This window comes from Berkeleyomyces rouxiae (assembly GCF_048999995.1).
Source record: "Berkeleyomyces rouxiae strain 22BRR77 chromosome Unknown BrBRR77_ptg000012l, whole genome shotgun sequence".
NCBI classification, from domain to species: domain Eukaryota; kingdom Fungi; phylum Ascomycota; class Sordariomycetes; order Microascales; family Ceratocystidaceae; genus Berkeleyomyces; species Berkeleyomyces rouxiae.
The window spans coordinates 300,042-313,325 of record NW_027396502.1 but is presented as its reverse complement, the minus strand read 5'-3'; the positions used below and the strand labels follow the sequence as shown (position 1 = coordinate 313,325).

Sequence of the window (13,284 nt, the reverse complement as noted above, 5' to 3'; positions counted from 1 at the left end):
CGACCCGTTCTGTTTTGCGATAAAGTTTTCTGTTCAGTTTTGGAACCGCCAAATTGAAAAAAAAAAAACCCTGCTGGTCTTTTCGCATCTTCCAGGACCTTGGCCCAAGTTCAACTCAAGCTCCGCTCGCATCACCTTACAACTGCTTCCTCCTACCTACATCACCGCCTCACCGCACCGAAAAAAGACCTCTTGACATCTCCAAAAACTCGCCTCTTCTTTGTCAAATAACTTAGCGGCTGTGCCGCTTTACAACAACAATCATGGGAAAGATCACCCGTACTATGCAGCCCAAACACCGAGCCGCTCTGGTGAGTATATCGACATGGTGCTACTGATTGATCTTGCCCCGCCATCCATCACACCAATTTTAACCTAACCATCTGCCCATTTCTTAGACTCCATGGCTCAAGAAGTTTGTGCAAGAAGCTGTCGATACTAGTCTGCCCCTCCTCCCTAAAAAGCTCGACACATTTCCTACTGCTTGGCCTTTCCCCCGAGGAGACCTATACCACTGGATTCCTCTACTCAACCGTTTCGATAACATCCTCGCTGCATTTGCGCAAACCTACAAGCTCAACAGCGGCCCTCAGGTCCAAGAGTTTGCTTCCGAAGTACTGCTTAACAAGCCCAGAGACCTCGAATATGCTGATCCTACACCCTGGGACACCCAACGCCTCGCCGCCGAGGGATATCTCCAGGATGGCGATCGTCAGCTGATTGAAGCGGTTTTGCGCTTTACCACCATGTTGCTTGACCGCTGTGGCAATCGAAGCATTTATGCCAGTAGTAGCCACCTCAACGATCTCCTTCATACAACATCGTTGTCCATTCTTTATGAGACTCTGCAGGTTGGCTCCAAGCTTGCCCACCGCTACCAAGCATCAGTGAAACGCCTGGGAGGCTCTAATAACAGTCGTCAGATTAGTGCTCTTCTGGCCAACCACTATAATATTGACCTCAACCGAGTCCAGATTTTGACCCAGGCTTTCCCGAAAACTCCACTGAATCTGACTGAAAATCTCACTACGCCTTCAGGAAAGGGCAAGGAGAAGGCTCATGCTCATGCTAATGACACTACATCTCGAGTATTTGGACCAAAGTATGCCAATGACCTTGTATCAATCCTTGGATCAGACGACAAGGCTTGGGCTGGATGGGCGGATATTCGTATTATCTATTATCCCCAGCAGCCTGCCAACGCTGCAACCGAACAGACCAGTACTGCTGCACTTTCCGAACGCGATGGCTCCTCAACGATACCTCATACACCAACACCCCTTCGCCGCAGCTCTACTCTGGGATCTTCAACCTCAACGCCTAAACCATCCCGCTTGAATACCGAGGAAACTTCTCAAACTTCTGCGCAGAGTACCGCCTTTCCTCAAGATGAGGTGGCTAGCAACTCGCCATCCGGCCAAAAGACCCTAGAAATTTGTGAAGCAGATGTTATCTCCAAGTCTATTTGCGACATAATGGCTAGCTCTCCTTCAGATATGCCTGAATCTTCCAAGTATGAGCTTCTTCATCGTCTACGGGTCGCCAAAGCTCTTCTTGGGGACCACAAGAGCCGAGAGGGAATTCTGGCAATTCGAATGCTTGCAATTCTGAACTTGGCTTTTATTCATCCAGAGCAAACCTTTGTTGACAAGGTTCTACGGTATGATATCGATGAGATACGCAAGTATCAACTGGTTTACCAGCTGGCTGAGCTGATACACCCCACCGTTAACACCTCGCTGGAAGTTCCTTTGTGGATACAAACCATAGCGCTGGCGCTTCTGGAAAACATCAGCATGTTTGAAACCCGCTTCAACGCCGTTTTCTCTGCCCTCAATGCCAATGTGAATCATGGCGTACTGTTGTACGTTGTTCGCAAGGCCGTGGCAGGTATAAAGGTTGATGATTCTGCCCCTGTCAAGGCAATGGAGTTGAAGTGGTCTCAGGAGGATGATTGGCGTCGTGCGCTTTTTTCATTAACTCTTCACATGTCGATGAACACACGCGTTGGCCAAGAAATGGCTGCAGCTGGTCTTGTTGAGGCTTTGGTTGAGACGCTCAGTTTCACGTCTCCTGTTGCAAAGAGACTACACGGCCTGTTTGTTCAGTTCCTTGATAGTCTGGTGTTGAACCATCAACCCGCCTTTGATTCGTTCTTTTCCATAAATGGTCTGGATGCAATCTCCAAGCTGGTTGTTGACACCACCACCGAAGCTCTTGCTAATGCTGCCACGAGCGGTACTGACACTGAGATGAAGTCAGAGATTGTTGATTACAACATCCCCTACTGGCAGCAATCTACCCTGAGATGGGTCTTGAAATTCATCCATCACGTCATGTCCAACTGGTACAACAACAGCGGAAACGCTGACCGGCTTCTTCGAAACCTGGCCGATAAGTCTGATCTTCTTCTTGCCCTGAGAAGCATTATGGAGAATGTGGTCAACTTCGGCTCTGCAGTATGGACACACTCAGTCACAATTTTGAGCGACTTCATTAACAACGACCCAACCAGCTTTGCCGCCATATCAGAGTCCGGAATGATCAGGAGTTTCCTTGAGTCTGTCAGCAGTAATCCCGTCCCCGAAATTCAACAAATTCCCGAGGAAGAGCGAGAGGATGGCGAGGATTCGACTCAACAGACTGACGTTCCTGAGCCTAACGCGAGAGGGCTTCCCCCGCCACCAGAAATTACTTCTTTACCAGTAGTAACCACTCTCGCAAAAGGCATATTCCCTGCTGCAGAGGCAATTCGCTCCGTTCCCAATGCCATCAATAGCATATCTTTGAACCGGGCTGGTCTAAAGATGGTCATTGGGTCAGGCGTGATTGAAACATTCATGGAAACCTTCGAGAGCCCAGCCCACTTGAATTGTATGGTTAACGATCGTAACCTGACCATGGACCTCGGACGTAGCTTTGATGAGCTTTCTCGTCACCACCCTCCACTCAAGACATACATTGCCAATGCTGTTATCGGAATGGTTGGCCGTGTTAGGGACATTGGTTATAGCCTCCAGTCCATCGAGGACTGGGGAACTCACATCTACGTGCTCGACTCCAACGGGAATCGTACCCATTGTGACAAAGATCTCCCCGAGAACCTTCGCAAGGCTGATGCTGAGCCTGGAAAGACTGCTGCCACTGAAAGCCCTGAGGAAAAAACGACATTCGACTTTACTGCCTGTGTGCAAGAAGTCAGTACTTTCCTTGAAATTTTCCTGTCAAATGCTACTTTGAGACGGGAGTTTGCTGAAGCTGGTGGACTTGGCCTCTTGATGGACATTATTGAAGCCCCAAGTCTTAACTCTGCAGCCCTGACTCCTGATAGTCCACTGAACACCATGTTTGGCGTTATTGCACGAATTGCCGAACAGACACCCACTATCTACATGCCACAGCTTTGCACGCGCACCATTAGTGCCATGGAACTGACACGTAGCCTCATTCGGCCCGCAGAGAACGGCGGCATGTTCTTCACCAAGTTTATTGATGTGAACTTAAAGATGTCAGCTACTGATTTCGAGGAACTCGATGATGAGTCGAAGAGAATTCTCACACATGGCGAGGAGGCTGTCCGTTCCCTCACAAAGACACAGATGCTTCTCCTCACGCTTTGTTGTACATTTCCTGTTTTGAGCCGTGGCCAGGCGCCTTCTCAATTCCACGCCGGCAACGTCTACGATTACCACCTTCGACTGATAGAGGACTGCGGCTCGTTGATTTGGATGTGTTTGAAAGAATCATGTGCCCTCAACCCATGCGTCCCAACTAGATGGCAGCCTCTGTTCCATAGCAATGTCGATATCAAGACAGTTCTATCTACAGCTCCGGCAGGTGAACGACACATACTTGGTCCTCTGCTCGCAGAAACTCCCGACTACCATTTGATTGATGCTTTAGGTTCCGTCGACGAGTCTACCGACCTCAACGTCTTAACTGCGGAAGAGATCGCGGAGCTTAAGAAGGAAACACGTTATGTCAACTACCAAGTGCTCAAATTTCTTCTTGATACCGCACCAGCTGCGCTACCTTCTCTGTTCGCTGCTTATGGTAGAGCTTTGTTCCCAACACGGAGTGGATCTCGTCAGAAATTCATTAGGACTCAGCATCTTAACATTGCGACCGCTCTCGGCGCTGCGTTAATCAACCCGTTGAAGGAGCTCAGTTCGTCGCCTGACTCCCCAAACTATATCCTTCTATCACGTGTGATGCAGGTTTTTGAAGATTCAACCTATGATGGTATGTTTAGCCTTGTACCTCTTCTTAAATTGCATCATTTCACAACATCTTCATGATGACTAACCTTTTTGTGCTAGTTTTACCAGACGTGGGACCTGCTCGCATTATTTTGCCCATCTTTCTTGCTTTGCAGAAACACGGAATTTTCGATGTACTGAACAAACTGGTGACCCGGTTTACTCGGGAAATTGAGTCGTGTCCAGACCTAAAGTTGACGAAGAACCCCGCCAAAATTTCTGTCTACGGTTTGCATAAGATCCTAGAATTCTATTTCCTACTATTGATCATGAAGACTTCGGATGCTACGAGCGGAAGCTCGCTTTTGAGTCATCTTGATGCTCGAGAAACTATAGTTGCACAGGTTCTCACCACCGAGATACGTTGTGCAATTGGCCCCACCATCTTCAAATTGTGGAAATCAGATGCTATGAAGAAGCTTCCAAAATCCTTGGTCACGAGTGCTATTTCGATTATACGCATTGTTTCCGCAAAGGAGCCGGACTACTCGGCAGGCTACAAACTGTTGAAGCCCATATGCCAGTTGGTCTTTGGCCAAATCTCTGAGCCTTTCCGTTTCGATAAGTCTGTTATATTCAAAACCATTGAATCGCTATCCGGTCTTGAGCGTTCCGAGATACATGAAGGTCTTAGCATCGAGGCTGCTTTCCGCTGCAACAACCTAGCTCCTCAATGTGCAGACTACTGTCGGGCTCACCTTGGAGGTCGGGTTGGGCCTCGTAATCCGTTGCCCGAGGGAACTGTGTGCGACTATGTGCATTCTGCGCAAAATGTCGAGCCTATGAATCTTGAAATAGACACGCACGCTACTACAGACATTGATGAGGAAGAGCATTCTGATAGTAGTTCAAATACGACCGACGATCAGGACGACAATTCTCAAAACGACGATGCTGCTACGGAAAGTCATGTCAGCAACCCAACTAAAAACAACTCTATTCCTGACATCCCGCTTGTCGAAAACCGTAAAATTTTGTTGGGGCTTCGTTCAGAAGTCATGGAGTCGATGATTGAGCGTTCACTTGAAATAGTTTCTACACATGCGTCTGCGGTTGAACTTTCAGAACTTCTCCTTTCTATTTTGGAGCAAGAACATAACGATGAAATTGTCAAGACTTCTGGCTCGACCATCATCTATGCACTTTCTTCTCTAAACGGCAAGAGTGCTACTGATGGATCGACTATCTCCGCCTATGCCCACCTCTTGGCACTTCTTCTTCAGGATCCTTACTTCTTTAGCTGCAACTTTTCCACTCTCAAGGAAACGTTGGACAACTACCTTGATTTCCTGAAGCCTGTGGAGGGGAGGACTGGCGATGAGCTGTCTTCTTCAGCTCCCTACATCTTGTTGATTCTTGAAATTTTCCTCAGTCACGATGAGCAACCTCAAGAAGCAAATTGGCCAACAGGGGGCCCGAATGCTCATATCCCTGGCAACGTCTTCCTGATGAATCCTAACCCTATATTCACACACGATCATCGCAGTCAGCTGTTGATAAGCATTCTTGACATGCTACCTCGGATTGGGAAACATGTCGTTTTGGCGATGGCTGTTCTCCGGGTATTGCTTATCTTGACTCGTCAACGCAAGTACGCTGCTATTGTGGGTGAGCGTAGAAATCTCCAGCGCCTTTTTGTGATGGTGAAACAGCAGGTCAGTAGTGGGGCCGACCAGTTCCGTCGCTCAAAAGTCAACAAGTGGGTTATGATTATTCTTCGTCACATCATTGAAGATGATGAGACGGTCAAACAGATCATGCGCTATGAGATCAAAAGTTACTTTGAACATCCCAACCGCAGTGTGCGTGTTTTTGACGCGCAGTCTTATCTTAAGGCACTTCCTACTCTAGCGCTGAGATCGCCTACCCTGTTTGTTGAGGTGAGCAATGAAATGCTCAAGTTCACCCGCTGGACAAGCAGCGGCCTCGAAACTGGTCGCGGGAACATTCTTGGCCTGAAAGCGAGTGCGAAAAATGGGCCTCCTGCTTCTCTAGCCGCCCAAGATTCAACTGCAAATAAGCCTGAAGCTAAGGAGTCCACGGAAGCATCTGCTGAAGAGACAGGTATTAAAGCATCGACCGAGGGTTGCGATGATGTCGATATGGCCGATACCCACGAGCCCAAGTCTCAAGACAAGAAGGTTCCTGTGCTGGAAAACCCTGATGGTGTTGTCCATTTCCTTCTGTGTGAGCTTGTCAACTACCGCGAGGTTGATGATAAAGAAGTTGCTGCCTCCCAAGAGGAAAAGCCATCACAAGACTTGGAGTCTTCTGGCAAAGAATCATTGGGTCAAACTCTTAGTTTTGATGTGGATTCAACACCGCCTACCCAAGCTGATGACAAGAAAGACGTTGCTTCCTCAAATCTCGCTACGAAGCCTAGCTTCAAAGCTGAAGACCACCCCATTTTTGTGTATCGTTGCTTCTTGCTCAGTGCTCTTACTGAACTTCTTCAGAGCTACAACCGTACTAAGATGGAGTTCATCAACTTTAAGCGCTCGGCTCCCGTACAAAACCATACACCTGTTCGTCCTCGGTCAAGTGTTCTCAACTACCTCATCTCGGATCTTCTCTGTCAGGGCAACCTTAATGGAACGGCCGAGACTACAGCGGCTAAGAAAAGACTAGCTACGGCTAGCCATGTTCAGCGTCTCTTAGTTGCCTTAACCTATCAGACCAACGAGAAGTATGTAGCTGTTCAACGGAGCGGGTTTGAGTATGGTGACGATGCCGATCTTCTCTTTGTGCGCACCTTTGTCATCGATATGATCCTGAAGGCCTACGAACGCGCTACAGTTCCCGACGAGCCACTCGAGACACGGTACCTTCGCATGCAGAGTTTGTCAGAACTGATTCACCAGATGATTGGTGACAAGGACCATGATGCTTCTCTTCAAGTGGCTATCCCCACCCAAGTCAAACACAACCATATGCAGATTCGGCGCATGATGTTCGAAAAGGGATATATTGAAAAGCTAACTGCCTCGATTGCCGATGTTGACCTCAACTATCCAGGAGTCAAACGCTCCATCAAGTACATTCTTCGCGTGCTCCGGGCCTTGACAGATACGGCCAAAGAACTTAGCTTGTCTAACATGGTGGCTACTGGCTCACTTCCTGACTATGAAGATGATATACACTCTGCTTCATCTTTGTCCGATGCTGAAGACAATCGGGAAGAGACTCCTGACTTGTACCGGAATACTGCCCTCGGCATTTCTGAAATTCGCGATGAAGATGATGTGTCTGACGATGAACATGGTAGGTCCTTGCACTATAGAACAAGCAAAATCCTCACGCAAGATGCAAAAATATTAACTATGTGTTCAGGTGATGACGACGAGGAAATGTACGAGGATGAGTATGATGAAGAAATGGAGTATGAAGAAGAAGAAATGTCTGGTGAAGATGAGGACAACGTCAGCGATGACGACGAAGAGGAGCTTGAGGAGATGGAGGGTATGAGTGACATGGGCCCCATCGAAGGCCTTCCCGGTCACCCCATGCTCGGCGTTGTTATGGACGAGGATGACGACATGGATGATGACGACGACATGGACGATGACCACGATGACGATATGGAGGATGACGATATCGACTCGGTTGATATTGGAGGACACGATGCCCATCAAGAAATACTCGATGAGGATGGCAATCTTATCGAGGACGACGGGGACTCGGGTTGGGAGGATGAAGGTCATCATCATGACGACGACTTGGACGATCATCACTTCGAAGCGGAAGTAGAAGAGGCTGATGACCAAGATCACGACCATAACCATGACCATCATCACCATCATCACCATGGCCGCCGACCCATCATAGTCCCTGACACCGACATCTTCGACAACCTTGCACGTGCTGTTATGGGGCAAGATGGCGAGGACTTTGAGGGTGAAATTGATGAGATGGAGGACAACTATGGTGAGGTTGAAGGTAAGCCTTATGACGAAGAAAAGGGTTTAGCTGAAGTAAACTTACTAACACTTATATAGGCGATGAGGAGGATGATATGGACGACGAGGACGAGTATATCTTCGAAGAGCACTTCCCTTGTAAGTTACTTCACTTTCATATACTTCATCAACCGAAGATAACTTTAGCTGACTAAATATATCTTAGATGATGCTCCACCGCCTGTTGGCTCCTTCTTGGGTTGGGATTCTGTTGTTGTTGAAGGAGGTCCTAGTGCTTCGCGTTCGCGCTTCCGTGTTAACAGCCGTGCGCCTTCTTCTCTTCCCCGCTGGTCTGGCCGGGCCGACATCCCTGATGCCCGCCATTACACACATCACCATCATCACCATAACCATAGCCGCTCTCATAACAACCGTGGTATCTTCATTGAGGAAGGTGTCAACCCTCTCCTCCACCCCAATTCTACTGGAAATCCGGTAACTTCTCGCAGCGGCGGTATGGATGACAACCTCGTTTCAATTAACCTCCCTCCGGATATGTTTGGGATGGGTGCTCGAGTGCATGGCCATCTCAACGGCCCTAGCTCACTTGCCATGCTGCAGGAGTTAATTTCTACCATGCCCGAGATGCACCGCAATCAACCCATGCAAGTCCAGCTTGGACCGAATGCCATGCAAGACTGGTACACTTCTCATAATCACCTCCCATCTGGCGGCGAATGGCGCCGTGAAGGAAATGCTTCGTCTAGCGAGCCTTCTCAATCTGTCATCTTTGATGTTAGCAGGAGTCTCGAACGTTATCAGGAAGAGGCTTCCCTTATTTTTGCACCGCTCGTCAATGAACGTGCCCAGAAACTTACTCACGCTATCAACGCCTGCCTTACTCCTGCTGCCATCGAGGAGGACAAACGTTTGCGTGAAGAGCAGGCAGCCAAGCAGGCAGCCAAGCAGGCTGCCCAAGAGGAAGCTCTTCGAAAGGAACGTGAAGCGCGTGAGCTTCGTGAGGCTGAGGAACGCGCAGAGAGGGAGGAAGAGGAGCGCATTGAGCGTGAGCGCAAAGAAGAACAAGAACGTGTTGAAGTGGAGCGGAAAGAAAGAGAAGAACTCGAGAGGATGGAGGGTGTATCTGGTGAAGATGCGGAAGCCTCTGCTTCCGGAGCTCGTAATAGTGGTGGTGATGCCGATCCCCAGGGACAAAACTCTACCCAGGCCATGGAGGGCATTGAAACCCAACCTGCAGCCTCTGATGATGAAGGCTCATCCAGTGCTCAGCCTCGTGTTCTGACCATGATTCGTGGCGAAGAGGTCGATGTTACAGAGCTTGGAATTGATCCCGATTACCTTGCGGCCCTTCCTGAAGAGTTCCGTGCCGAAGTTATTGCCCAGACTGTGTCTACTAGACGCTCTGAAGCTCGACAGCAATCTCAAGGCACACAGAGTGAAGAGTTCCAAGAGTTCTTGGATGCCCTTCCAGATGAACTTCGGGATGAAATAATTCATCAAGAACGCCAAGAGCAGCGTCGTCGCAACCGCGATGATCAAAGACGTGCTAGTCATGCACCTCCGGGTCCTTCTGGTGTTAATATATCTTCCCTCTCTGAAGGCCTGTTGGCTGTTCATGTTGACGAGGACGAAATGGATGCTGCTAGTATCCTCTTGACCTTCCCTCCAGAGCTCCGCGAACAAGTTCTTTTGGATCAGCCTCAGGAGATAATTGACCAGCTCCCTCCATCAATGATTGCACAGGCACGCAGTCTACTTCAAGCCCAATCCCAAGCACAGGGAAATGCTGGTCAACAGCCTGGTGGCAGTGCTTCTGCTGGAAGTAACAACTTGACTGGTACCGGCTCTAATGCCATGAGCTCCCGCCCTTCCAATGGTCCTATCCCCGGCCCCTTCTCCTCTTGGAATATCTCGAACTTCCCCAAGATGTCTGCCGACCTCATCTCCCAGCGCCCCGTGCGCCGTACTGGTGTCGTTCAAATGCTGGACAAAGCTGGCGTGGCTACCCTGCTAAGGCTTATGTTCATTGCACAGCAAGGCTCCATTCGTGCTCTCCTGTTCAATGTACTTGGTGATGTTTGCGAGAATCGTCAAAACCGCATTGAGATCATCGGCACTGTCTTGCAGATTCTCCAGGACGGAAGCACTGATATGGACGCAGTTGAGCGGAGTTTCAGTCAGCTTTCTCTCAAAGCCAAACGTCACCGAGAGTCGCCCATGCCTATTGATCCTCTGAAGACGCCTCAGAGTGCGACTAAGCGAAGCAATACATTATCCACTGCCATTGTTTCTGCTTCTGGTGGTCCTGCGGCTGCAGACACACGCTCCGATATCTCCCCTCTTCTTATTATACAACAATGCCTGGATTTGCTCAGCACTCTCTCTACCAAGAACGTGCACATTGCCCATCTCTTCTTAAATGAGCATGACGTCTTTATTCCTTCACTCAGACGTGCTGGAAGTGGTTTTGGCTCTTCCTCAGCTCGCAGCAGAAGCAAAACCCGTGCATCAAAAGATCATAAGGCACAGAGATATGCAATCAACTCCCTGCTCAGTCTTCTAGACCGAGATCTTGTCATGGAAAGTTCAGGTGTCATGACATTGCTAGCAGATCTCATCAACAGACTGACTGCACCTCTCCCCAACATGGATCGTCGACGTCGCGAAGCTGAAGCTCAGCAGCGCAAAGAGGCTGAAGAAAAGACAAAGCAGATGACGGGAACTGAAGCCGGCTCTTCCAGTACTGCTGCCGGCTCTGAGTCCACGGTCAATATCGGTGCTGTTTCTAATACTCCCACTGCCGCTAATCAGGGTGTCGCCAATAAGAAAGAAGTGGATGAGGCAATCCAAAGAATCACGAAGCCCATCCAGATGCCTGTTATTACTAACTACAACTTGACTCTTGTCGTCAAGATTTTTGTTGCTCGTGAGTGTAGCTCTCGGACCTTCCAGCATACCATTTCTGCCATTAAGAATCTGCTGGTGATTCCTGGGGCGAAGGCAGTATTTGGACAAGAACTCGTGCGCCAAGCCCACATGTTGGCCGATAACATTTCCAGCGATCTAGATGAACTACTTCCATGCGTTCAACAGGCTTCCTCGGGTACTGAGATCCAAGGCATAGCACTAGCCAAATTTTCCCCGGGCACATCGGAACAAAACAAGCTGCTTCGTGTCCTGACGGCGCTTGATCACCTCTTTGATGTGCGCAAGAGACTTTCGAGTCAACCCGATACCAACTCTGCGGATAGCAACGACGATACCGATAAGAATGATCTAGTTCTATCACTGTACCACGACTCCGGGCTGTCAACCATGTGGGATAAGCTTAGTGCCTGTCTGCATGTCATTCGTGAGCGAGAGAACATGATCAATGTAGCGACAATCCTTCTGCCCTTGATTGAGTCTCTTATGGTTGTCTGCAAGAACACAACCCACGCTATAGATTCTGATGGGTATGCAACTGCCACAGCTTCTAAAGACGAAGGCTCGGCTTCTGGAGACGGTTCTGGAAAGGAGGCTATTGTCTCTAGCCCCGAAGTTACCGCGACTGATTTCCCTTCTACCTCTACGCATGGCTCTGCCTCAAACCCTACTCCCCAGCAGCAGCTATCAACGTTGTTCTTCACCTTCACCGGCGAGCACCGTCGCATCCTCAATGAACTGGTTCGTAACAACCCAAAGCTCATGTCAGCAAACTTCTCGCTGCTAGTCAAGAACCCTACAGTTCTCGAGTTTGACAACAAGCGCAACTTCTTTACTCGTTCTGTGCATGCCCGGAACAACCAGCAATCTCGCATGCCGTTCCAGCCTTTGCAGTTGTCGGTTCGCCGTGAAATGGTTTTCAACGACTCGTACCGCTCGCTCTACTTCAAGAGTGGAGATGAGATGAAGTATGGCAAACTCAATATTCGCTTCCATGGTGAAGAGGGTGTCGACGCTGGTGGTGTCACTCGTGAGTGGTTCCAAGTGCTGTCCCGGCAGATGTTTGATGCGAACTACGCCCTGTTCATTCCCGTCTCTTCGGACCGCACAACCTTCCACCCCAACAAGCTCAGTGCCGTCAACGAGCAGCATCTGACTTACTTTAAGTTTGTTGGTCGCATCATTGGAAAGGCCCTATACGAAGGGCGCCTGCTTGATTGCCACTTTAGCCGTGCTGTGTACAAGCGTATTCTTGGAAAGTCAGTCTCGGTCAAGGACATGGAGTCGTTTGATCCCGACTATTACAAGTCGTTGCTCTGGATGTTGAACAATGACATCACTGACATTATTGTCGAAACGTTCTCTGTTGAGGATGAGGAGTTTGGAGCCACAACCATTGTCGATCTTATTCCCGATGGCCGCAACATTGCTGTGACTGAAGAAAATAAGAAGGAATATGTGCGTCTTGTAGTTGAGCATAAACTTCTGTCTTCCGTCAAGGAGCAAATGGAGCACTTCCTCAAGGGTTTCCATGACATCATCCCAGCTGAGCTCATCTCTATCTTCAATGAGCAAGAACTTGAGTTGCTGATTTCTGGTTTGCCTGACGTTGACGTCGATGACTGGAAAACGCACACCGAGTATCACAATTACACGGCTGCATCGCCGCAGATTCAGTGGTTCTGGCGTGCGCTGCGCTCGTTTGACAAGGAAGAGCGCGCCAAGTTGCTTCAGTTTGTCACCGGAACGTCCAAGGTGCCACTCAACGGTTTCAAGGAGCTGGAAGGCATGAACGGTGTCAGCCGCTTCAATATCCATCGCGACTATGGCAACAAGGACCGCCTGCCGAGTTCACACACGTGCTTCAACCGTAAGTCTATCTTCTTTCTTCCCATTTCTTTATGTCGACGATTCTGTATACTAATTCTGCCTGCTACTAGAACTTGATATTCCTGAGTACGAAAGCTACGAGATGCTGCGCAAGCAGCTGCTGAAGGCCATCACAGCTGGAAACGACTACTTTGGCTTTGCCTAGATTTTTCTTTTTCTTCTTCATTTCCTGCACTCTGCAAAAGTCTTCTACTTTTTTGTTTCTCTTTTTTCCTGTGTCCATGGTTATTCAATAACCTGTGAAATGCTTGGCTCGATGGGCTTGGGGGGTCTATGGTGTTGTTCTTCTTGCT

At 49.0% G+C, this 13,284-nt stretch overlaps 1 protein-coding gene across 1 annotated transcript; it reads left to right on the top strand.

The window, feature by feature from the left end:
* Positions 1-263: 263 nt before the first annotated feature.
* On the top strand, positions 264-13,136 carry BROUX77_007371 (uncharacterized protein; the record flags this gene model as incomplete). The annotated part of the gene is made up of 7 exons (XM_073752459.1): positions 264-311; positions 399-4,242; positions 4,320-7,520; positions 7,590-8,195; positions 8,255-8,314; positions 8,382-12,971; positions 13,042-13,136. The coding sequence occupies 7 exons, from the start codon at positions 264-266 to the stop codon at positions 13,134-13,136; spliced, it is 12,444 nt and encodes a 4,147-aa protein (XP_073601664.1).
* Positions 13,137-13,284: the final 148 nt, after the last annotated feature.